At 42.4% G+C, this 26,876-nt stretch overlaps 1 protein-coding gene across 1 annotated transcript; it reads left to right on the top strand.

The window, feature by feature from the left end:
- Positions 1-212: 212 nt before the first annotated feature.
- LOC106612499 (transcription factor E2F2) lies at positions 213-26,844 on the top strand. Its single transcript, XM_014213710.2, has 6 exons — positions 213-1,013; positions 18,396-18,498; positions 21,525-21,744; positions 22,084-22,360; positions 23,117-23,336; positions 24,153-26,844. The coding sequence occupies exons 1-6, from the start codon at positions 747-749 to the stop codon at positions 24,428-24,430; spliced, it is 1,365 nt and encodes a 454-aa protein (XP_014069185.1). The 5' UTR covers positions 213-746; the 3' UTR covers positions 24,431-26,844.
- Positions 26,845-26,876: the final 32 nt, after the last annotated feature.

Here is a 26,876-nt window from a genome sequence, read left to right as displayed (position 1 = left end):
CTTCAAAATGACCACAAAGGGACATGCTGTTCCTTTAAAGCTGGGCACGCCCCGCGCCAACTGTTTTATGCAAAATGTACATAATATATACGGAATGTAACAATCGCAATGTGCTCTGGACCAATCAAAGACGAGCTCTAACCGCGGGAGATCCAAATTTCGCGGGACGTAATTTGGCGCTAAAAAAGCAGTTCTTCCGAGCTCCAAGTCCCTTGTATATTAAAATTAAGCTTTTTAGCTGGACAGTGAACCCGATGGTAGCAATATCTCCTCTCCTGAAAATCTGAAGAATCCTTCTAAACTTTGTATTTTCTGGAGGAATCTGCATCTCAAGACGTAAACTTAAAAGTTTGCTCATACTATACTTGCAAATATCGGGACTACTTGTTGTTTATTTATTTACTATCAAAATAATTAGGCAAAGTTTACGTTTCCTCTACTGGACAAAGGATAATATCGGTTGCAAAGCTACAATATTCGTTTAATTGAAAATATTCAAGCGAAGGATACCTCTGGTGCATATTTTCACCTGTGAATTTTGCACATTATTAACTAAATATCCTTTTCATGAACTTATTTGGACTTTAGTCAAGTTAACTACACATTGAGAAATAACGTTTCCAGTTCGTATCGGAAAGACCGCGACTCCTCTCATTCACTGTCCTGAATACAGATTACTGGAAGCTTTGTGCTTTGCTCGCTAAAGATATTTATTTTAAACAGTTGTTATTTTTTTATTTACTAAAATGATGCGGATGCCCAAAGGCGTTTCTCCTGCGTCTGGTCGAGGTGCTGTAGGGGGACTGTCGTGTTCGCAGAATAAAGTTTTGTCCGGAGTGAAGACCGAGTTTTTCAGCACCGGGTTATCCAGTCCACCGATGAACTCGGTACCGGCTGGATACTTTACCCAAATATGCAACACGACAGCGGCCGAACAAAGGGCGAACTGCCTGTATGCAACCCCCCATGGACCCGAAGCTAAACCCATCAGATCATCTTCCGGTCGTCTCCCGGTAAGACTTCATAAACAAAGGATGATGCAACTACCACCAATCGATATAACAGTTAGCCATCCACTTGATAATTAACGTTACGAACAATGTGTCATATCATATGGGCAAAATATTTCCACGTTCCAATGGCATGCATATATTTATAGGACTTGTGCAGTGCTTGACATTTAAAAAGTGTTGGACGTTATCAGACAACGTCACCGAAGCAGTGTGCACTTTGTGTCAATGAACGGGGTTGTCATTTTATTTTGGCCTAGTTTGAGAAACGAGCTTGAGTCGGTGACATTTCTCACGCAGTCCAGCTGTATTAGACACAGAGGGTTGGGGGTGTTGAGAGTGTTTTTTTTTTGGGGGGGGGGTCATCAGTGGGGGGTTAGCCAGGACTGAGGGTATCACTGAATTCAACAATGCCCGTTGCTAATTTCACCCCTATTTGGAGAGGGAGATGTCTCATTCTAAATGTCAATTTATTGTTAAATTAATTTAGAAAATGCTCCATCTGGACAGGGAACATATTTACTAATGCCCATCCAGGCAATACCAGTAATTTTCCCAAAATGCTATTTAGCTTAAGACCTTGTTTAGCCATAGCCCCCATTTGTCACTAACCAAACCATAATGTCACCTTGACTAACCAAACCATAACCTCACCTTGACTAACCAAACCATAATGTCACCTTGACTAACCAAACCATAATGTCACCTTGTCTGAATTGTTCCTGCCTATCTTACAGGTCACAGCTGGACAACCATGTACTTTTCTTGGGAGTTGACATAATTTTTTATGTTCAAGGGAGGAAGTCCTGAAGTCACACACACACACACACACACACACACACACACACACACACACACACACACACACACACACACACACACACACACACACACACACACACACACACACACACACACACACACACTCACAGTCTTGTAAAGCTAACCTTGCGGGGACACACAATTCAGTCCCATTCAAAATCCTATTTTCCCTAACCCCTAAACCAAACCCGTACTCTTACCCTAACCCTGACCTTAACCCAAAAACCTAACCCAAGCTCCTAACCTTAAAACTAATCCTAGCTCCTAACCCTAAACCTAGAAATAGCATTTGACCTTGTGGGGAACAACAAAATGTCCCCATTTGGTCAAATCTTTGTTTGTTTACTATTCTTGTGGGGACTTCTGGTCCCCACAAGAATAGTGAAACATATCCACATGCACACACACGTAGTAGTAGTAGTAGTAGTAGTAGTGATGGTGATAGTAATAGTAGTAGTGATGGTGATAATAGTAGTAGTGATGGTGATAATAGTAGTAGTGATGGTGATAGTAGTAGTAGTATTAGTAGTAGTGATGTGATAGTAGTAGTAGTGATGGTGATAGTAGTAGTAGTAGTGATGGTGAAAGTAGTAGTAGTAGTAGTGATGGTGATAGTAGTAGTAGTAGTGATGGTGATAATAGTAGTAGTGATGGTGATAGTAGTAGTAGTAGTGATGGTGATAGTAGTAGTGATGGTGATAGTAGTAGTAGTAGTAGTAGTGATGGTGATAGTAGTAGTAGTAGTAGTGATGGTGATAGTAGTAGTATTACATTTACATTTAAGTCATTTAGCAGACGCTCTTATCCAGAGCGACTTACAAAATGGTGCATTCACCTTATGATATCCAGTGGAACAACCACTTTACAATAGTGCATCTAAATCTTTTAAGAGGGGGGGGTTAGAAGGATTACTTTATCCTATCCTAGGTATTCCTTAAAGAGGTGGGGTTTCAGGTGTCTCCGGAAGGTGGTGATTTACTCCGCTGTCCTGGCGTCGTGAGGGAGCTTGTTCCACCATTGGGGTGCCAGAGCAGCGAACAGTTTTGACTGGGCTGAGCGGGAACTGTGCTTCCTCAGAGGTAGGGGGGCCAGCAGGCCAGTGGTGGATGAACGCAGTGCCCTTGTTTGGGTGTAGGGCCTGATCAGAGCCTGAAGGTATGGAGGTGCCGTTCCCTTCACAGCTCCGTAGGCAATCACCATGGTCTTGTAGCGGATGCGAGCTTCAACTGGAAGCCAGTGGAGAGAGCAGTAGTAGTAGTAGTGATGGTGATAGTAGTAGTAGTGATGGTGATAGTAGTAGTAGTAGTAGGGATGGTGATAGTAGTAGTAGTAGTAGGGATGGTGATGGTGATAGTAGTAGTAGTAGGGATGGTGATAGTAGGGATGGTGATAGTAGTAGTAGTAGTTGTGATGGTGATAGTAGTAGTAGTAGGGATGGTGATAGTAGTAGTAGTAGTAGGGATGGTGATGGTGATAGTAGTAGTAGTAGGGATGGTGATAGTAGGGATGGTGATAGTAGTAGTAGTAGTTGTGATGGTGATAGTAGTAGTAGTAGGGATGGTGATAGTAGTAGTAGTAGTGATGGTGATAGTAGTAGTAGTGATGGTGATAGTAGTAGTAGTAGTAGTAGTAGTGATGGTGATAGTAGTAGTAGTAGTAATGGTGATAGTAGTAGTAATGGTGATAGTAGTAGTAGTAGTAGTGATGGTGATATTAGTAGTAGTAGTAATGATGGTAGTAGTAGTAGTAGTAGTAGGGATGGTGATAGTAGTAGTAGTAGTAGTGATGGTGATATTAGTAGTAGTAGTAGTGATGGTGATATTAGTGGTAGTAGTAATGGTGGTAGTAGTAGTAGTGATGGTAGTAGTAGTGATGGTGATGGTTGTAGTAGTGATGGTGATAGTAGTAGTAGTAGTAGTAGTAGTAGTGACGGTGATAGTAGTAGTAATAGTGATGGTGGTAGTAGTAGTGATGGTGATAGTAGTAGTAGTAGTAGTAGTAGTAGTGATGGTGATATTAGTAGTAGTAGTGATGGTGATATTAGTAGTAGTAGTAATGGTGATAGTAGTAGTAATGGTAATAGTAGTAGTAGTAGTAGTAGTAGTAGTAGTGATGGTGATATTAGTAGTAGTAGTAATGGTGGTAGTAGTAGTAGTAGTAGTAGGGATGGTGATAGTAGTAGTAGTAGTAGTAGTGATGGTGATATTAGTGGTAGTAGTAATGGTGGTAGTAGTAGTAGTGATGGTAGTAGTAGTGATGGTTGTAGTAGTGATGGTGATAGTAGTAGTAGTAGTAGTCGTAGTAGTGACGGTGATAGTAGTAGTAATAGTGATGGTGGTAGTAGTAGTGATGGTGATAGTAGTAGTAGTAGTAGTAATGGTGGTAGTAGTAGTAGTAGTGATGGTGATGGTGATAGTAGTGATGGTGATAGTAGTGATGGTGATAGTAGTAGTAGTGATGGTGATAGTAGTAGTAGTAGTAGTAGTGATGGTGATAGTAGTAGTAGTAGTAGTAGTGATGGTGATAGTAGTAGTAGTAATAGTGATGGTGGTAGTAGTAGTAATGGTGATAGTAGGAGTAGTGATGGTGATAGTAGTAGTAATGGTAGTAGTAATAGTAGTAGTAATGGTGAGTAGTAGTAGTAGTAGTAGTAGTAGTGATGGTGGTAGTAGTAGTAATGGTGATAGTAGTAGTAGTAGTAGTAGTAATGGTGGTAGTAGTAGTAGTGATGGTGATAATAGTAGTAGTGATGGTGATAGTAGTAGTAGTAGTAGTAGTAGTAGTAGTGATGGTGATAGTAGTAGTAGTAGTAGTAGTAGTAGTAGTGATGGTGGTAGTAGTAGTAATGGTGATAGTAGTAGTAGTAGTAGTAGTAGTAGTAGTAATGGTGGTAGTAGTAATAGTAATGGTGGTAGTAGTAGTAGTAGTAGTAATGGTGATAGTAGTAGTAGTAGTGATGGTGGTAGTAGTAGTAGTGATGGTGATAGTAGTAGTAGTAGTAGTAGTAGTGATGGTGATAGTAGTAGTAATGGTGGTGGTAGTAGTAGTATTCTTGAGGGAGATAATGACATGTTGCTGATTAACAGTCACAGCATTCAGGGTGTGTATGTGTCCAGGCTGATAATTTCCAGGCAAAATATTGACTAGAGTGGAGACTACTCCACTCTAGTAGTAGTTTCTACTCCAATGCTTTGCACCAATAAAATGTATAATGAAATAAAACCAATAAAATGACATTAACTAGGCGAGTCACGTGACTGGGCTAATTCAATTTCCATTGTGTACTAATCTCCATTGTCCTGATGTCAACTTCCTATTCTAGGTCAAGTCTGAACAAAGCACTGGGTCAGGTGGTCCGGGATTCATCGACCCTCTCTATCCTACTGTTAGGATTAGGGCCATGAGCTTTTTTCTGACCAGGGAAAAAAAAAAAAACGTTTTTATAAAACTAGTTACTACTAGTTTACAACTAGTTAAAAAAAGTTTACAACTATTGATCAAATCAAATGTTATTAGTCACATGCTTCGTAAAACAACAGGGATCACCTATAACTAGGCCCCAGAGTTTTTCCTTGTCGGGTCAAGTGGTCACTCCTGGCCCTAGTTATGATAAACAACAAAATGTCAGCTTCGGCAGGCAATAAGTTCCTTATATTGTCTAGAAAGCACAGTGTTCAGAGAGGTTATATTTGCCCTGGAAACTGCAGAGTGATAGGCCTATGAGCTAAAACCTTTGAAAATATATATTTTTGGTTGAAAATACGTATTTTCAATGTCTGGTGCTCACTGAGTGTCAGATGAAGTGTTGGAGCAGAACATCCTCCTGCCCTGCTACTCGTAAACACTTTGGGCTGCGTTGCTGTGAACGAGACATTTCCTTCTCCCTGTCCTCTCAACAACACGCCAAATATATTCTCCTTGGTTGGGAGTAGAATTAAACCTCAAATATGGGCCACTCACAGACACTTCACACATAGTCATGCAGCATACTTCAAACTTGGCAGAGGCAAGTGCAAATGGATTGTATCCCAAATGGCACCCTATACATGGCACACCCATACAAAATGGACTACTTTTGGGACGCAGGTGTGGTAACGTGTCGTACTACTATAGATAACCTGAGAGGATATATCCCCACTGTGTAATATTTATAGTGGTTGCTGTGATGTTTGAGTGATTTGCGAGGCGCGAGCTGTGACATTGTCACTGCGTTTCCTGGGAAGGAGATACTACTACTACTACTAACTTGTAAATGTTTGACAGAAGTTTTACTCCGCAGTTGAAAAAAACAGGACAGAAAGGTCAAGGGTTTCAGTTTGACACAGATTGAAGTTCACAATAGGTGGGGATGTAACACATCATGATGGAAGTTTGAGTAGACATATGCGTTTATACATGCACATTGAGTGACCGCGTGAGATGGATTGAGGTTTAGGCTAGTCATTGTAACCCCTTAAGGGGTTCTAGAAGATAATATTTTCACCCCTTATGTCTCTGAAATGTGTTATTATGATAATGAATAAAACTGTGTGTTATATGTAATGTGTAATGGTGTTCTCCACAATGCAGGCCTAGGTACGTAGGTTTCCGTGACATGCTAGCTACCCCCGGATCCCCCCCACACACACACACACACGTCACTACCTCATGTCGTCATTGCCTACGCCCTCACCATCTCTGGGACCCCCCCATGGTGAGCCCCTATTCCGACTAGGGCTCAGGGTGCCGGGGGTGTGAGATTGTGCACTTTGTACCTTGTTTACACTTCAGCCAAAGGCTCTCTCTTCCCCCTTTCTCTTTTCAGCCTGCCCTAGGCCCCACTCCGAATCCACGAGCTCGCATGCTCATCCTCAATAGGGTTTGTTTAGCATGTCAAAGTCCACCCCAACTGGACCCCCCTGTCCCTCCTCATCTCCCTTTTCCCATCGGCACCTTGACAATGTCATCAGCAATGCATTTCAACCCTTTCATTGTTGTTGTGCCTCCGACTCCCAGTCCAATGGGTGTAGTGTTGTGTAGATAGGAATATGGTAGGTTTTGAATGGATCTTTTGTCATGTTTTTTTGTCAGACATATTGAAACTTGTCCCTACCTGGGAAGACTGGTTCTACGTAATTGAACTGAGTCATATTCATTAGGGCAAAGCGTAGCAAAAATGTCACAATGGAAACCAAAAAACTGTTTTGCAGTATTGGTGATGTTGATAGTAGTAGTAGTAGTAGTAGTAGTAGTAGTAGTAGTAGTAGTAGTGATGGTGATAGTAGTAGTAGTAGTGATGGTGATAGTAGTAGTAGTAGTGATGGTGATATTAGTAGTAATAGTAGTAGTGATGGTGATAGTAGTAGTAGTGATGGTGATAGTAGTAGTAGTGATGATGGTGGTAGTAGTAGTAGTAGTGATGGTGATAGTAGTAGTAGTGATGGTGATGATAGTAGTAGTAGTGATGGTGATGGTGGTAGTAGTGATGGTGATGGTAGTAGTGATGGTAGTAGTAGTAGTAGTGATGGTGATGGTAGTAGTAGTTGTAGTGATGGTGATAGTAGTTGTAGTGATGGTGATGGTAGTAGTAGTGATGGTGATGGTAGTAGTAGTGATGGTGATGGTAGTAGTAGTGGTGGTGATGGTAGTAGTAGTGATGGTGATGGTAGTAGTAGTGGTGGTGATAGTAGTAGTAGTGATGGTGATGGTGGTAGTAGTGATGATGATGGTAGTAGTGATGGTAGTAGTAGTAGTAGTGATGGTGATGGTAGTAGTAGTTGTAGTGATGGTGATAGTAGTTGTAGTGATGGTGATGATAGTAGTAGTGAGTGGTGATGGTAGTAGTAGTGATGGTAGTAGTAGTGGTGGTGATAGTAGTAGTAGTGGTGGTGATAGTAGTAGTAGTGGTGGTGATAATAGTAGTAGTAGTAGTAGTGGTGGTGATAGTAGTAGTAGTGGTGGTGATAGTTGTAGTAGTAGTGATGGTGATAGTAGTAGTAGTAGTAGTAATAGTGATGGTCATGGTGGTAGTAGTAGTAGTAGTGATGGTGATAGTAGTAGTGGTAGTGATGGTGATAGTAGTAGTAGTGGTGATGGTGATAGTAGTAGTGGTAGTGGTGATGGTCATGGTAGTAGTAGTAGTAGATGTAGTAGTAGTAGTGATGGCGATGGTGATAGTAGTAGTAGTAGTAGTAGTAATAGTGATAGTAGTAGTAGTGATAGTAGTAGTAGTGATGGTGATGGTAGTAGTAGTGATGGTAATAGTAGTAGTAGTTGTAGTAGTAATGGTGGAATTAGTAGTAGTAATGGTGGAAGTAGTAGTAGTGATGGTGATAGTAGCAGTAGTAGTGATGGTGATAGTAGTAGTAGTGGTGATGGTAGTAGTAGTAGTGATGGTGATGGTAGTAGTAGTGATGGTGATAGTAGTAGTGATGGTGATAGTAGTAGTAGTAATGGTGGAAGTAGTAGTAGTGATGGTGATAGTAGCAGTAGTAGTGATGGTGATAGTAGTAGTAGTGATAGTAGTAGTAGTGGTGATGGTAGTAGTAGTAGTAGTAGTAGTAGTGATGGTAGTAGTAGTGATGGTGATAGTAGTAGTGATGGTGATGATAGTAGTAGTTGTGATGGTGATAGTAGTCAGTTTCCTTCTGTTTGTTGACGAATGAATAAAACCCTGGTGTTTGAAGAGAGCGACTGTAGCTAGTCTAGCTAGCAAGACTGTTGAAAGCCTTTGCTTCATGTGACCCATATTTTGTGAAATGTCTCTGAAAAAATTCCAGTCATATCTGGTGAAATGGCAGGAGTTGAAGGGGAGGGTTGGGTCATGGGTGGGTGGAAGGAGAGCTGAACTTGTGCATATTTAGGGTGTAGCCTAGTCGCTGTAGGGCAATAATGACTGTGGGCTGAAACACTATAACTTACTGTGTCATGTAGATAAAGAAGCGATTGTGAAGGAGGGACTCGGTGTATTTAAATGCCCGTCAATGGTTTACTAATGTGTTGACAATTGCTGTAGTTAGCTGTTAACTCACTGTGTTTGAGCTCAACATTCTTTTAGCTACTGTTAGTGTGTGTGTCTCACTCTGTTCTATAGCTCTCTGTACTTGACTGTGTGTTGTTAGTATTTGGTGGTTGAGTGATTTTTTTCTTCTTCTTCCCCCCGTGGTATGTTAGCTGACACATAGGCCTTGTATTTTCACTCGTCAAACTGTTTGCAAAGCACTGACTCTCCATCCAAAACCTCACTACAAACACAAACTCACAGGCCTCAGCTGAGACTTTGCAAAGTTGCTGGGCAAAACTGAGGTAAAATGTTAAAGGAGGAGGTCCACAGAGCTGTCAACAACACACGGCTGCCATTTTAACCACCACACGTCATGTAATCATGTCTGTAGTTTCTGTATTTGACAACTACATTTAGACTAGATGTGAAAGTGTCACATTTTAATCCGTGAGGTCCAATGCAGACATTTTTATATTAATATCAAATTATTTCTGTGTAACAATTAAGTACCTTATTGTGATTATTTTCAATAAAAAAATTGTCAAAAATAAACAAAAATAGCTTCTTAGCAAAGAGCCATTTCTCAAACAAGAATTTTGATAGGACTGTCTGGGAGTCGTCTGAGTGGAGAGGGGAAAACTGAAAACTAGCTGTTATTGGCAGAGAGGTTTGGAACTCTCTTTCTTATTGGTCTATTAACTAATTTACCAAAAAGCAGGTTTTACATTTACATTTACATTTAAGTCATTTAGCAGACGCTCTTAACCAGAGCGACTTACAAATTGGTGCATTCACCTTATGATATCCAGTGGAACAACCACTTTACAATTTCAAATAGCTCTTACACTAAAAGGGTATTATCATTTTCACAATTTGACAGTATTATTCCAACCTCATAGTGTGGTAATATATATACACTGCGTGCACAATTATTAGGCAAATTGTATTCCTCTGGATTCATTTTATTGTTGAACAACCACAATGCTCTCAGTCAATCCAAAATGTTATTGAACCTCAAACTGAATGTTTAACAAAGGAAAAGTGAGTTTTGTCTTTCTCAGGGAAATATATGTTTGCACAATTATTAGGCAACTATTAGTGTGCAGAATTATTAGGCAACTAAATTACAAAAATAATTTCTCTCAACTCACTTGTTTATTCTAAATTTTTAGAGTAAGTGTAACAGATACGTAACACAAAATGACAAAAAAGAATCTTCCAGAAACTGGCAGTAGGTTTGGGAGTTGAGTTTCAGTCCATCTTCAACCCGAAAAGGTCCAACTACCTCATCCTCAATGATAGCAGCCCATACCAGTACCCCTCCTTCACCTTGCTGGCACCTGACTCAAAGTGGTGCCCTGTGTCCATTACTGATCCAGCCACGGGCCCATCCATTTGGTCCATCAAGAGTCACTTTCATTTCATCTGTCCATAAAACCTTTGAAAAATCTGTCTTCAGGTATTTCTTTGCCCAATCTTGACGCTTCAACTTGTGAATCTTATTCAGTGGTGGTCTTGTTTGTCTTCTTGACCTTGGCCATGTCTCTGAGCACTTGACACCTTGTACTTCTGAACACTCCAGGTATGTTGCAGTTCTGGAATACGGTGGCACTGGAGGATAATGGGTTCCTGGTAGTTTGACGTTTAATTCTTCTCAAGTATTTTGCAGTTAATTTGCGCCTTTTCTTCCCCATGCGTTTTTTGCGCCCCAGTTGACTATTCGCAACAAAACGTTTGAATGTCCGGTGGTCAGACCTCAATAGTTTAGCTATTTAAAGAGTGTCGCATCCGTCTGAAAGGCATTTTACATTTTTGGTTTTTCAGTGTCAGTTAAATTTCTTTTTTGGCCCATTTTGCCTGAGGTAATGAGGCTGCCTAATAATTATGCACACCTTGATATAAGGTGTTATTCACTTTCGCCACACCCTCCCTCATTACACAAAGACGTATCACCTGAAAATGATTAAATCCAATAAGCATTCAAGTTTGTATGGTTTGGAGTTGGAAAATATGAACAGAAACAATGATAAGATCAGAATACTCACTTGCCTAATAATTGTGCACGCAGTGTATATATAACACATCTAGTTTTTGACTGCACTGGGCCTTTAACAGTGTGGTAGTTGCCATCTTTCCTCAATTCCCCCTCTGGGCAGTGCCTCTTTATCCATTTCCTTCCTCTAGATCGGTCAAAAGGAGAAGTCATATGTTAATGCAGGTTGAACAATTTGGAAGGGAACAAACCAGTCCACAAAACAGACATTAGCCTATATAATTACTAATGTATTGTTACCATAAGTAGCACTGGTAGACTACAAATGTTTGCTTCACTACCAAGTTGCTCTAACTAAAACACAGTGATTGGTTGTCATGGTGAAGGTGACAGTAAATAGACTATGTAGTAGGTGGAGTTAGTGCTCCAAAAGTGAACTTGTGTGTGTGTGTGTGTGTGTGTGTGTGTGTGTGTGTGTGTGTGTGTGTGCGCTATAAGGATTAGGCAGGTTCTCTTGTGGTCTCCCTGCTGTGTGCGGATGCCACAGATGTCACTAACAGACGGATGGGACATGTGGTAGAGGACAGAGCGACAATGACACCTTTCTTCCCCGCGCCATGTTTCAGTCCATATCCACAAGCTGCTCACATTCTCCAGTCTCCTCTCAGGGCCCAAATTTATCAAAGCATCTCGGAGTAGGAGTGCTGATCTAGGATCAGTACAGTATGGTTTACTTAGGGCCCGGAGTTTTTCCTGACCCTGTGTAATGACAGGAAACCTCTGGACCTACAGCCTCCTATGTATCGTCTGCAGTATGGGAACACCGTAGCTGCTTTTCCAGAATCTCCCTTGTCAGTTTGTAGCATATCCATGTTTACAACATGGTGAGAAAAGAGAACCAGTGCAACAAAGACCATAGTTGAAAGTTAAAACTACAAATGAGTACTTAAGAAAACTACAAATGAGTACTTAAGAAAACTACAAATGAGTAGCTACACCTCTGTGTATCTAGTTGTACTGTAATGACGAAACTGGGTAGTCGTACATAGGGTTTATTGCAGTGTGTGTGTGAGAGAGAGAACACAGCTGGGGGGGGGGGTAAAACCCCTACCCTTTCTCCCTCCCTCCAGCAGTACCTGCGGTGCCCCCAGGGCAGGCGTCCCCCACTGCCACTGAACTCATTTTAGTGTGTGTTGGGGACGATGGAGCAAACCATTGCTGCAATATGGGGCTGTTGTGTGTTGGGGGTGATGGAGCACATCATTAATGCAATATGGGGGTGTTTTGTGTGTGTGTGGGAGGGGGGGGTCCTATGTTCTGAAGTCCCATTAACAGCGTCACTGGGCCCTCTAACATGGTAGGGTCCTATCTGTGTGAGGGGTATAAGACGAAGTGGGGAGAGATTGAGGAAATGGGAGAGGGATGAAGAGGGGTTGGGGGAAGGTGTGTATGTGCCTCCAAGCAGCAGTTAATAATTACATACAGCATGACCATCTGGATGAAATCCTATGCCTCGTTGGCTAGTTCAGTCAGGGGTGTGTAGAGGTTTTTTGAGGTGGTGTGTGTTGGTGAGAGGCGTCATGCAGTTTGGAGACAATGGTGCACTTTACAGGTCTGGTTGTGATGAATAAATGTGTTGTCAAATTGGACATGTGTGTGTGTGTCCATAACCGAGTGTGTGTCCATAACCAAGTGTGTGTTTGTCCATAACAGTGTGTGTGTGTCCATAACCAAGTGTGTGTTTGTCCATAACAGTGTGTGTCCATAACCGTGTGTGTGTTTGTGTCCATAACCAAGTGTGCGTGTCCATAACCCGTGTGTGTGTGTGTGTGTGTGTGTGTGTGTGTGTGTGTGTGTGTGTGTGTGTGTGTGTGTGTGTGTGTGTGTGTGTGTGTGTGTGTGTGTGTGTGTGTGTGTGTGTGTCCATAACCGAGTGTGTCACGACTTCTCCCGAAGTCGATGCCTCTCCTTGTTCGGGCGGTGTTCGGCGGTCGACGTCGCCAGTCTTCTAGCCATCGCTGATCCATTTTCCATTTGTTTTGTCTTGTTTTCCCACACACCTGGTTCTCATTTCCCTCATTATGTGTTGTGTATTTAACCCTCTGTTCCCCCCATGTCTTTGTGTGGTATTGTTTATTGTAAGTGAACATATGTTTGACTGGTGCGCGTCGGGTTATTGAACCCATATTTCGTATTTTCTTATGCCGTTGGTTTTTACTATTAAACTGCTCCGGCTATCTACCAAGTTCTGCTCTCCTGCGTCTGACTTCCCTGCCACCAGTTACGCACCCCTTACAGAGTGTGTGTGTGTGTGTGTGTCCATAACCGTGTGTGTTTCCATAACCGAGTGTGTGTTTCCATAACCGTGTGTGTGTGTGTGTGTGTGTGTGTGTCCATACCCGAGTGTGTGTCCATAACCATGACTGGAACAAATTGCAAAAATCGCTGAAGCTGGAGACTTATATTTCCCTCACTAACTTTAAACATCAGCTATCTGAGCAGCTAACCGATCGCTGCAGATGTACATAGCCCATCTGTAAATAGCCCATCCAATCTACCTACCTCATCCCCATATTGTTTTTGTTTACTTTTCTGCTTTTTTGCACACCAGTATTTCTACTGGCACATCATCTTCTCATCTATCACTACAGTGTTAATTTGCTAAATTGTAATTACTTCGCTACTATGGCCTATTTATTGCCTACCTCCTCACGCCATCTGCACACACTGTGTATACTTTCATTTTTTTTCTCAAATGTGTTATTGACTGTACGCTTGTTTATTCCATGTGTAACTCTGTGTTGTTTTTTGTGTCGCACTGCCTTGCTTTATCTTGGCCAGGTCGCAGTTGTAAATGAATGATGAATCGCAGTGAGAACTAAATGAGAACTTGTTCTCAACTAGCCTACCTGGTTAAATAAAGGTGAAATAAAAAATTTACAAATAACCGAAAGTGTGTGGTAGCAGTGGACCTCCTAGTAGGTGTGTGTGTGTGTGTGTGTGTGTGTGTGTGTGTGTGTGTGTGTGTGTGTGTGTGTGTGTGTGTGTGTGTGTGTGTGTGTGTGTGTGTGTGTGTGTGTGTGTGTGTGTGTGTTGGTCAGGCTGCCTGTGTGTTTACTGGAAAAAGAAGAGGGCTACAGAAGGAGTGAGGAGGAAGTGGGGGGATGGGGTTGGTGAGTTGAGTGAGTCTAGGGATTTCCTGGCGTTTGGCGGGCAGTGCTCCCCACACACACACACACACTCCCCCCCTTAAGGCGTCAGCATGCATCAGTTCCGCTGGCGCCTAGAACAAGTGTGCTACATACAGTGAGGGAAAAAAGTATTTGATCCCCTGCTGATTTTGTACGTTTGCCCACTGACAAAGAAATGATCAGTCTATAATTTTAATGGTAGGTGTATTTGAACAGTGAGAGACAGAATAACAACAACAAAATCCAGAAAAACGCATGTCAAAAATGTTATAAAATGATTTGCATTTTAATGAGGGAAATAAGTATTTGACCCTTCTGCAAAACGTGACTTAGTACTTGGTGGCAAAACCCTTGTTGGCAATCACAGAGGTCAGACGTTTCTTGTAGTTGACCACCAGGTTTGCACACATCTCAGGAGGGATTTTGTCCCACTCCTCTTTGCAGATCTTCTCCAAGTCATTAAAGTTTCGAGGCTGACGTTTGGCAACTCGAACCTTCAGCTCCCTCCACAGATTTTCTATGGGATTAAGGTCTGGAGACTGGCTAGGCCACTCCAGGACCTTAATGTGCTTCTTCTTGAGCCACTTCTTTGTTGCCTTGGCTGTGTGTTTTGGGTCATTGTCATGCTGGAATACCCATCCACGACCCATTTTCAATGCCCTGGCTGAGGGAAGGATGTTCTCACCCAAGATTTGACGGTACATGGCCCCGTCCATCGTCCCTTTGATGCGGTGAAGTTGTCCTGTCCCCTTAGCAGAAAAACACCCCCAAAGCATAATGCTTCCACCTCCATGTTTGACGGTGGGGATGGTGTTACTGGGGTCATAGGCAGCATTCCTCCTCCTCCAAACACGGCGAGTTGAGTTGATGCCAAAGAGCTCCATTTTGGTCTCATCTGACCACAACACTTTCACCCAGTTGTCCTCTGAATCATTCATATGTTCATTGGCAAACTTCAGACGGGCATGTATATGTGCTTTCTTGAGCAGGGGGACCTTGCGGGCGCTGCAGGATTTCAGTCTTTCACGGCGTAGTGTGTTTTCTTGGTGACTATGGTCCCAGCTGCCTTGAGATCATTTACAAGATCCGTCCGTGTAGTTCTGGGCTGATTCCTCACCGTTCTCATGATCATTGCAACTCCACGAGGTGAGATCTTCCATGGAGCCCCAGGCCGAGGGAGATTGACAGTTCTTTTGTGTTTCTTCCATTTGCGAATAATCACACCAACTGTTGTCACCTTCTCACCAAGCTGCTTGGCGATGGTCCTGTAGCCCATTCCAGCCTTGTGTAGGTCTACAATCTTGTCCCTGACATCCTTGGAGAGCTCTTTGGTCTTGGCCATGGTGGAGAGTTTGGAATCTGATTTATTGATTGCTTCTGTGGACAGGTGTCTTTTATACAGGTAACAAGCTGAGATTAGGAGCACTCCCTTTAAGAGTGTGCTCCTAATTTCAGTTCGTTATCTGTATAAAAGACACCTGTGAACCAGAAATCTTCTGATTGAGAGGGGGTCAAGTACTTATTTCCCTCATTAAAATGCAAATCAATTCATAACATTTTTGACATGCGTTTTTCTGGATTTTTTTGTTGTTATTTTGTCTCTCACTGTTCAAGTAAACCTACCATTACAATTATACACTGATCATTTCTTTGTCAGTGGGCAAACGTACAAAATCAGCAGGGGATCAAATACTTTTTCCCCTCACTGTACTGTCTTAAAAGAACTTCGCTTGAGAAATGAGGGGGGAAAAAAGCAGCAATAGTACTTTTTGTACATTTTGAGACGCCGTAGCCAGTATACACTTCCTTAAAAAAGCTACTTCAAGAAATCTGTCATTAACTTTGACATTTTTGCAGAGGAGATCTTAGTCAGGTAATTTTGCGTCTGACTAGGATGTTTGGTGCAGTATTTCTCAAGTGACAAAATGTGCATGAGGACGAGTCGTCTGTTGTTGAATGACAACAGGCATTTACATAATTGAAAAATCCCTACTGTTGACCAATCCCAGACGAGGGGGCGTAGACCTCGGCTGCCGACTTGTCATAATATATGCACAAACTGTTCCGAACTGTTTTGGATGAGAAGCATGTGGACGCATTTAGAAGTCTGATAATGTGGACGCATTTAGAAGTCTGATAATGTGGACGCATTTAGAAGTCTGATAATGTGAGGGCATTTAGAAGTCTGATAATGTGGACGCATTTAGAAGTCTGATAATGTGAGGGCATTTAGAAGTCTGATAATGTGGACGCATTTAGAAGTCTGATAATGTGAGGGCATTTAGAAGTCTGATAATGTGAGGGCATTTAGAAGTCTGATAATGTGGACGCATTTAGAAGTCTGATAATGTGGACGCATTTAGAAGTCTGATAATGTGAGGGCATTTAGAAGTCTGATAATGTGGACGCATTTAGAAGTCTGATAATGTGAGGGCATTTAGAAGTCTGATAATGTGGACGCATTTAGAAGTCTGATAATGTGGACGCATTTAGAAGTCTGATAATGTGGACGCATTTAGAAGTCTGATAATGTGGACGCATTTAGAAGTCTGATAATGTGGATGCATTTAGAAGTCTGATAATGTGGATGCATTTAGAAGTCTGATAATGTGGACGCATTTAGAAGTCTGACAATGTGGACGCATTTAGAAGTCTGATAATGTGAGGGCATTTAGAAGTCTGATAATGTGGACGCATTTAGAAGTCTGATAATGTGGACGCATTTAGAAGTCTGACAATGTGGACGCATTTAGAAGTCTGATAATGTGGACGCATTTAGAAGTCTGATAATGTGGACGCATTTAGAAGTCTGATAATGTGGACGCATTTAGAAGTCTGATAATGTGGACGCATTTAGAAGTCTGACAATGTGGACGCATTTAGAAGTCTGATAATGTGAGGGCATTTAGAAGTCTGATAATGTGAGGGCATTTAGAAGTCTGATAATGTGGACGCATTTAGAAGTCTGACAATGTGGACGCATTTAGAAGTCTGATAATGTGGGGGCATTTAGAAGTCTGATAATGTGGACGCATTTAGAAGTCTGATAATGTGGACGCATTTAGAAGTCTGACAATGTGAGGCGCATTTAGAAGTCTGATAATGTGGACGCATTTAGAAGTCTGACAATGTGGACGCATTTAGAAGTCTGATAATGTGGGGGCATTTAGAAGTCTGATAATGTGGACGCATTTAGAAGTCTGATAATGTGGACGCATTTAGAAGTCTGACAATGTGGGGGCATTTAGAAGTCTGATAATGTGAGGGCATTTAGAAGTCTGATAATGTGGACGCATTTAGAAGTCTGATAATGTGAGGGCATTTAGAAGTCTGATAATGTGAGGGCATTTAGAAGTCTGATAATGTGGACGCATTTAGAAGTCTGATAATGTGGACGCATTTAGAAGTCTGATAATGTGGACGCATTTAGAAGTCTGATAATGTGGACGCATTTAGAAGTCTGATAATGTGAGGGCATTTAGAAGTCTGATAATGTGGACGCATTTAGAAGTCTGATAATGTGGACGCATTTAGAAGTCTGACAATGTGGACGCATTTAGAAGTCTGATAATGTGGGGGCATTTAGAAGTCTGACAATGTGAGGACGCATTTAGAAGTCTGATAATGTGAGGACGCATTTAGAAGTCTGATAATGTGGACGCATTTAGAAGTCTGATAATGTGGACGCATTTAGAAGTCTGATAATGTGGACGCATTTAGAAGTCTGATAATGTGGACGCATTTAGAAGTCTGATAATGTGGACGCATTTAGAAGTCTGACAATGTGGACGCATTTAGAAGTCTGACAATGTGAGGGCATTTAGAAGTCTGATAATGTGAGGGCATTTAGAAGTCTGATAATGTGAGGGCATTTAGAAGTCTGATAATGTGGACGCATTTAGAAGTCTGATAATGTGGACGCATTTAGAAGTCTGATAATGTGGACGCATTTAGAAGTCTGATAATGTGAGGGCATTTAGAAGTCTGATAATGTGGACGCATTTAGAAGTCTGACAATGTGAGGGCATTTAGAAGTCTGATAATGTGAGGGAATTTAGAAGTCTGACAATGTGAGGGCATTTAGAAGTCTGACAATGTGAGGGCATTTAGAAGTCTGACAATGTGAGGGCATTTAAAAGTATTTGACAATGTGAGGGTCTTTAAAAGTCTTTGACGATGTGAGGGTCTTTGTCCCTGCTCTTGTTCACTTTTCTTTGAAAGGAAATGATTGCTTTAAGAAAACTCTCTAGCCTATGCCTGCGTCATCCAAGGATTTGAAATGTGTGGGAAGTAGTGAACGAGTGTACACTGCAGGAGAAAGGAGATATTATTGGGACACATACTCTGTCTCAAGCTGTCTTTAACCCCTTTGTCCCTCTTCTTTATCCCCCCCATAGGCCAAGAGAAAGCTGGACCTGGAGGACCCCCTCTATCTCCCTGACTTCAGGACCCCTAAAGGAAAGGGGAGCACGGCCACAGCCAGTCATCCAAGTCCCAAAAGTGAGTATCTGCATCAATGAGAAAAAGCACTGCCCCCTTCTTTAACATTTCTTCATAAGCACTGGCCCCTTCTTTAACATTTCTTCATAAGCACTGGCCCCTTCTTTAACGTTTCTTCATAAGCACTGGCCCCTTCTTTAACATTTCTTCATAAGCACTGGCCCCTTCTTTAACATTTCTTCATAAGCACTGGCCCCTTCTTTAACATTTCTTCATAAGCACTGGCCCCTTCTTTAACATTTCTTCATAAGCACTGGCCCCTTCTTTAACGTTTCTTCATAAGCACTGGCCCCTTCTTTAACGTTTCTTCATAAGCACTGGCCCCTTCTTTAACATTTCTTCATAAGCACTGGCCCCTTCTTTAACATTTCTTCATAAGCACTGGCCCCTTCTTTAACATTTCTTCATAAGCACTGGCCCCTTCTTTAACGTTTCTTCATAAGCACTGGCCCCTTCTTTAACGTTTCTTCATAAGCACTGGCCCCTTCTTTAACATTTCTTCATAAGCACTGGCCCCTTCTTTAACATTTCTTCATAAGCACTGGCCCCTTCTTTAACATTTCTTCATAAGCACTGGCCCCTACGTAACAGCCACTGGCAGCCTGTGGCGCGATTTTCAAAACCTTAAAAATCCTATTACTTCAATTTCTCAAACATATGACTATTTTACAGCTATTTAAAGACAAGACTCTCGTTAATCTAACCACACTGTCCGATTTCAAAAAGGCTTTACAACGAAAGCAAAACATTAGATTATGTCAGCAGAGTACCAAGCCAGAAATAATCAGACACCCATTTTTCAAGCCAGCATATAATGTCACCAAAACCCAGAAGACAGCTAAATGCAGCACTCACCTTTGATGATCTTCATCAGATGACACACCTAGGACATTATGTTATACAATACATGCATGTTTTGTTCAATCAAGTTCATATTTATATCAAAAACCAGCTTTTTACATTAGCATGTGACGTTCAGAACTAGCATACCCCCCGCAAACTTCCGGGGAATTCGCTAACATTTTACTAAATTACTCACGATAAACGTTCACAAAAAGCATAACAATTATTTTAAGAATTATAGATACAGACCTCCTCTATGCACTCGATATGTCCGATTTTAAAATAGCTTTTTGGTGAAAGCACATTTTGCAATATTCTAAGTACATAGCCCAGGCATCACGGGCTCGCTATTTAGACACCCGGCAAGTTTAGCACTCACCATAATCATATTTACTATTATAAAAGTTTGATTACCTTTTGTTGTCTTCGTCAGAATGCACACCCAGGACTGCTACTTCAATAACAAATGTTGGTTTGGTCCAAAATAATCCATCGTTATATCCGAATAGCGGTGTTTTGTTCGTGCGTTCCAGACACTATCCGAAATAGTAAAGAAGTGTCGCGCGCATGGCGCAATTCGTGACAATAAAATTCTAAATATTCCATTACCGTACTTCGAAGCATGTCAACCGCTGTTTAAAATCAATTTTTACGCCATTTTTCTCGTAGAAAGCGATAATATTCCGACAGGGAATCTCCTTTTCGGCAAACAGAGGAAAAAATCCCAAAGGCGGGGGCGGTCGGGTCACGCGCATAAGCCCAGTGTCCCTTGATCGGCCACTTGAGAAAGGCGATAATGTGTTTCAGCCTGGGGCTGGAATGACGACATTCTGTTTTTTCCCGGGCTCTGAGCGCCTATGGACGACGTGGGAAGTGTCACGTTAGAGCAGAGATCCTTAGTAAATGATAGAGATGGAAAAGAAGTTCAAGAAATGGTCAGACAGGCCACTTCCTGTAAAGGAATCTCTCAGGTTTTGACCTGCCATTTGAGTTCTGTTATACTCACAGACACCATTCAAACAGTTTTAGAAAATTTAGGGTGTTTTCTATCCATATGTAATAAGTATATGCATATTCTAGTTACTGGGTAGGAGTGGTAACCAGATTAAATCGGGTATGTTTTTTATCCAGCCGTGTCAATACTGCCCCCTAGCCCTAACAGGTTAACGTTTCTTCATAAGCACTGCCCCCTACTTTAACGTTTCTTCATAAGCACTGCCCCCTTCTTTAACATTTCTTCATAAGCACTGGCCCCTACTTTAACGTTTCTTCATAAGCACTGGCCCCTACTTTAATGTTTCTTCATAAGCACTGGCCCCTTCTTTAACGTTTCTTCATAAGCACTGCCCCCTTCTTTAACATTTCTTCATAAGCACTGGCCCCTACTTTAACGTTTCTTCATAAGCACTGCCCCCTAACTTAAGGTTTCTTCATTCTCAAATAAGGGATGGTTTGCATAAAGCAACACAACATCAATTCATCCATCTATCCATCCATCCGCCCATCCATCCATCCGCCCATCCATCCATCCGCCCATCCATCCATCCGCCCATCAATCCGGCCATCAATCCATCCATCCACCCATCAATCAATCCATTCATCTACCCATCAATCCATCCATCCACCCATCAATCAATCCATCCATCCGCCCATCAATCCATCCGCCCATCACATCAATCCATCCATCCATCAATCTTTCTCAGTCAACATTCCCATATACAGATATGATCGTACATGTATATATTACAGTACCAGTCAAAAGTTTGGACACATCTACTCATTCCAGGGTTTTTCTTTATTTGTACTATTTTCTATATTGTAGAATAATAGTAAAGACATCAAAACTATGAAATAACACATATGGAATCATGTAGTAACCAAAAAAGTTACCGTCAAGGCAAAGGGTGGCTACTTTGAAGAATCTCAAATATAAAAGATATTTTGATTTGTTTAAAACATTTTTGGTTACTACATGATTCCATTTGTGTTATTTCATAGTTTTGATGTCTTCACTATTATTCTACAATGTGGAAAATAGTAAAACTAAAAAACAATATTTGAATGAGTAGGTGTGTCCAAACTTTTGACTGATACTGTATCTAGATTAAAAATATAGGCATATCATAATTGCCCTGCTCCTGCATTCTCCAACACGTCTCACTTGTATGACCTATGATCCTCAGCGCCCAAGTCTCCTGGTGAGCGGACGCGCTACGACACCTCGCTTGGTTTGCTGACCAAGAAGTTTGTTGGCCTGCTGAGCGAGTCACCTGACGGCGTGCTGGACCTCAACTGGGCCACCGAGGTCCTCGAGGTGCAGAAGAGACGCATCTATGACATCACCAACGTGCTGGAGGGCGTGCAGCTGATCCGCAAGAAGTCCAAGAACAACATACAGTGGTTGTGAGTAGCACACTAAGGAGAAGTGGACAAGTACACTTAGGAAAGTATCCCTAGACAAGTAGCTTCTCATCGCTGGGTCCAATTCCAAAATCACGCCCTACTCCTAGGCGTTTTTTGGGGTTATCAATATGGTAATAGGTTCAAACCATACCTGACCATAACCTGTATCATGACGTACAGGTCCTATTCAGCGTGTATTAAAGTCCATCAGTAGTTTGAGCAAAGCATGGCACAGAATCAATAATATAGCTGACTGCAATGTAGGCCATCTCAAACACGTACATTGTCTAGCAACTCCAGGTGGCTGATAATGTAAAATATGTGTCCGTTGCCTCCCAGGGTGGGTGGTGTGTTCGAGGGCTCGGCCAGCAGCGGGGAGAAGTCACGTGCCCTGCGGCGGGAGCTGGGTGAGCTGGAGAGGGCTGAGAAGGCCTTGGATGACCTGATCACGTCCAGTAGTGCCCAGATCAAGGAGCTGACCGAACACAGAGACAACCAGCGGCTAGGCTACGTTACCTACCAGGACATCAGGTCGATAGCCCGTCTGCAGGACCAGACGGTCATCGCCGTCAAGGCCCCATCAGAAACCAAGCTGGAGGTCCCAGAGTCCTCAGGGGTGAGTGGTCAACGGTCAAAGATACACGGAGCTTGCTGTTAGCGTGTCGTTAACACCAGAGCGAATCGGCTAGCCTTTTTCTGCTTTCGTTTAACAAATAAAAAAAGACGAGTAAAGTATTACAAATCAGACTGATGTAGTTCCTGATACAGTATACTGGATTGATATATAGTTCCAGGTCGTTATTGTAAGAAGATCATTTGTTCTCAGTGATTTCCTGGGTTAAATAAAGGCAGTATGGTTTAGGTCAGCGTTTCCCAGACTTGGTCCTCGGGACCCCAAGGGGTACATGTTTTGGTTTTTGCCCTGACAGTACACAGCTGATTCAAATCATCAAAGCTTGATGATGTGTTGGATATTTGAATCAGCTGTGTCATCCTGGGGGGGGGGAACCCCTGGTGTAGGAGGACGTGTCTAACATTCTTACCAAACCGTTTCATGTGGTTTCCTCTCGTACAACTACTTACATTACGGCCCACGTCTTGAGGAAGGACCCATTTTTGCAATTACTGCATTACTAAACTATTTATTGCACGTCTACAGCTGCATTTGTGAATTCAATCTGTGAATGTACTAGCCTGTGTGTAATGATGTTTTTATGATAACTTTAACATAATGTATTTTCACACGTTGCATTGGCCTCACTGTATATAATGCAGTTGCAGGCAACACTTTACATTACGTTGCTTTTCTACTGTGATTAAATGAGTAACAACATTGTATTTACATGAGCTTCCTGTTGTCCCGTACCCTCAGGGTTCTCAACAGATCTACCTGAAGAGTAAGAACGGCCCCATCGAGGTGTACCTCTGTCCCGAGGAGGGCCTGGAGGATGCCAGCCCCGTCAAGAGCACCACCACCCCCAGGAAAGAGTACTCTCATCACCCCCTGGGTCACACTGCCGCTATCTCCCCGGCCATGGCACCACCTCAGTACACCACCATCAAACAGGAGTTCAAGCAGGAGCCCATGGAGGGTAAGCTGAACTGGGGGGCTTGTGATTGATACAGCTGAGGTCCACATTATGTGGTTTACTGACCTAATCTCTCTCTCTGTCTCTTTCTCTCTCTCTCTCTCTCTGTTCCTCTCTCTCTCTCTCTGTTCCTCTCTCTGTTCCTCTCTCTCTCTCTGTTCCTCTCTCTCTCTGTCTCTTTCTCTCTCTCTCTCTCTCTGTTCCTCTCTCTCTCTCTCTCTCTGTTCCTCTCTCTGTTCCTCTCTCTCTCTCTCTTTTCCTCTCTCTGTTCCTCCCTCTCTCTCTTTTCCTCTCTCTGTTCCTCCCTCTCTCTCTATCTCTCTCTCTCTCTGTTCCTCCCTCTCTATCTCTCTCTCTCTCTCTCTCTGTTCCTCTCTCTGTTCCTCCCTCTCTATCTCTCTCTGTTCCTCTCTCTGTTCCTCTCTCTCTCTCTCTCTCTCTCTCTCTCTCTCTGTTCCTCTCTCTGTTCCTCCCTCTCTCTCTCTCTCTCTCTCTATCTCTCTCTCTGTTCTCTCTCTCTCTCTCTCTCTGTTCCTCTCTCTCTCTCTGTTCCTCTCTCTGTTCCTCCCTCTCTATCTCTCTCTCTCTGTTCCTCCCTCTCTCTCTCTCTCTGTTCCTCTCTCTGTTCCTCCCTCTCTATCTCTCTCTCTCTCTGTTCCTCTCTCTCTCTCTCTCTCTCTCTCTCTCTCTGTTCCTCCCTCTCTCTCTCTCTCTCTCTCTGTTCCGCTCTCTGTTCCTCCTTCTCTCTCTCTCTCTCTCTCTCTCTCTCTCTCTCTCTCTGTTCCTCTCTCTCTCTCTCTCTCTCTCTCCCTCTCCTAGCTGAACTCTCCAGACCAACACCGATGGTCCCCAACTCCTCCACCAGCAGCAGCACTACCCTCCTGGACGTAGAAGGTCTCCTGGGCCTTCCCCCCAGCATGCTCCAGATGACAGAGGACCAGCTCCCGGGACCCGGGTTCACCCCTGACCCCAACGCCCCCTTCGTCAGCTTCTCACCGCCCCTCGACCACGACGACTACCTCTGGGGGCTGGAGGACAGCGAGGGCGTGTCCGACTTCTTCGCCACCTACGACCTGGGAGACCTGCTGCGAAGCTGAGAGACGTACATAGACTTTGAATCCTAAATCAAAATCACTTGAGTAGATCTGAGAGGGTTGGATAGGTGTAAAGTGGCACTGGCAACCCTGTCAGAGTGCTTATCGTTCAGGGTCTAGCAGTTGATTTGGGATTCAGGAAGAGAGGAGGGGGTAGACTATCTGCACGAATAGGGCCAGGAGTTCTTCCCACATCGCGTGACCTGGAGAAACTTGTACATCTAGTTATAGCTTAGTTGTGACCATACAAACAGAATCGCTAAATAGAATGAATACAAATAGTAATTGACCTGACCAGGAAAACCTCCAGGCCCCAGTTGTAATAGGATATAAGTGGTCAGGGAAAACTCCAGGCCCTATTCATGAAGGAGTAGTGTCCTCTAGGGGTATGGGGTCGGGAGGAAATGTTACACTATGATACCATCAACTCTTTGCTTTAGCCATGTCTATTCCACGTTAATGATTTATCAGAAAAAATGGGTCCTTTTGTGTCATTTGTACATATATTTTTATACCTTTGTGGTTTGGAATTCAGAGTAGGGCCTGACACTGGTGTTTGTGTGTGTCCAGCTTATAAAGCTCTCAACCTTTTTGTTTTGTGTATTTGTATAGCGGATAGTTCGTATCCGTCACATTTCAATTGTAATGTGTGCTGTGTAAAAATATAGACACAGCACATTTTGTATGCATATCTGATGAGAAAAACCCTCCGCAAAAAAACAACTTGGGCATTTTGGGTAGGGGGTGTTATATTGACTCTCAGGAATGTTGTCTTTTCCAGTCAAAATGTTTATAGTACCGCTCTTTGGCCATTAGGGGGCAACATTGTATTATGTCAGCTTAAACTCGCCAGCTTTACAGGGTTGAATCATTGTATGTGAAGCTAAACCAGGGTCATGTTCATAAGGAAGAAAATGTATAGAACTCGGAGTAAAACAGGGAGGCACTACCTGAATGTGTCCAATAAGAACATAGATTTTCTTTGTCCATTGTAAAACGTTTCAAAACATTGTGCCCTGTTGAACACGACCCAGGTACCAAACATGGAGTCTCTGGTGCTAACATAATATGATGTTTCATCAAGGTGTAGGAGTATGGGTAATGTAGTTGTTGGGTATACCCAAGACATCTGTTTATATTGGGGACCTGGTCACTGCCTCCAGCCTCAAGCTTTATGGACGGTCAGGTAGTGTAATCTTCTCTGTCCCGTGACAGGATGTGTCCACATCACATCGTAGAGGTTAGTTAGAAGCTGTTCTGGACCCGTAGCCAAACACACAGGGGTCGCGTCCCAAATGGTTTTGACCAGAGGCCATAGGGAATAAGATGCTATTTGGGATGCTTTCTGGGTCTTTTTAGTGACAGATATTATCTACCCTATTCTATATGTCCCTATTCTATTCTATATGTGACCGACTACAGTATCGTGCTTTGCTTGCGAATCGGCAGCTAGGTTTCACATCCTGAAGCTTCTCTATCAAGATGCATTTGATAGTGTTTTAAAAAAATAAAAATAAATGTTAAGAGACTTTGTAGTATTGAATGACTATATATTTCAAAGGAAATTATCCAGTAAGGGTAATAATATATGACAACATCTGGCTTTTAATGTGTGTTTTGATTTAGTCAGTCATTAAGATTAAATAGAGGGCAATCGTCATATCCCCCCTTCTTCTGAAACTAGATGAAGTCTTTGATTCAATGGTGGTTTGTGTGTTGTCAAACCCACTCTAGGGAACAAAGAGGACATTATATCTTTTCTCTGTTTTCTTTAGTTAATGAAGGCTTAGCCCCACGTGTGTGGTAGTTTAAACCTCGGAGAATAGAGACAGAATGGTACCCCAAGGTCAAAGTTGGGTCTCTTTAGACTGAGTTATGTTCATTAGGCACCAAACGGAACAAAACGTTCTGAAACGCGGAGGAACTATCACTGATTGTTGTTTCCCATTGCAAAGTGTTTTAAAACGTTTTCCATTGTGTGCTCTAATGAAGAACTAATCTAGGAGCTTAAAGGATTTGGACACATCTGAGGACTCTTTTTTTAGTGAATTTTATTTTGGTGCATTTTCTGCCTCTTCCCACAATGTGGGTTTAAGTCAATTGTCCTGTCCTAACAAACTTGAAAATTGTGTGTGTGTGTGTGTGTTTTCTGTGTGTTTGTGTGTGTGAAAGGGTGGGAAAGGTGTAGATTTTTAGACAATTTGAATACAACAATCTAGTTTTTTAAAAATTGAGTATTATTTTTTGTAACTGTACAGAATTGATTTTGTATTTATAATCTTTTTCCTGAAGTCATTTGGAAAGTTTAATACTGACCATTGTTAAAGAGCAACTGTCTCTGAATGACATGCGGCACTTAATATTTTGTAATATTGGGGTCTGTTTGAATAAATAAAGTATTGAAGCCATGGTGTAAACTTTCCGATTCTGTCCATTTCCTATGACATCA

The sequence above is a fragment of the Salmo salar genome, chromosome ssa01 (assembly GCF_905237065.1).
Source record: "Salmo salar chromosome ssa01, Ssal_v3.1, whole genome shotgun sequence".
NCBI lineage: Eukaryota > Metazoa > Chordata > Actinopteri > Salmoniformes > Salmonidae > Salmo > Salmo salar.
Note: the sequence above shows the minus strand (reverse complement) of the source record. Positions and strands in the feature narration are given on the sequence as shown.

Bases quoted from the DNA above. Each gene is read 5' to 3' on its own strand.
- LOC106612499 (XM_014213710.2), top strand. From the start codon at position 747: ATGATGCGGATGCCCAAAGGCGTTTCTCCTGCGTCTGGTCGAGGTGCT. The intron at 18,499-21,524 runs GTGAGTATCTGC...TATGATCCTCAG, and splicing joins CAGTCATCCAAGTCCCAAAA to CGCCCAAGTCTCCTGGTGAG. The intron at 21,745-22,083 runs GTGAGTAGCACA...GTTGCCTCCCAG, and splicing joins AAGAACAACATACAGTGGTT to GGTGGGTGGTGTGTTCGAGG.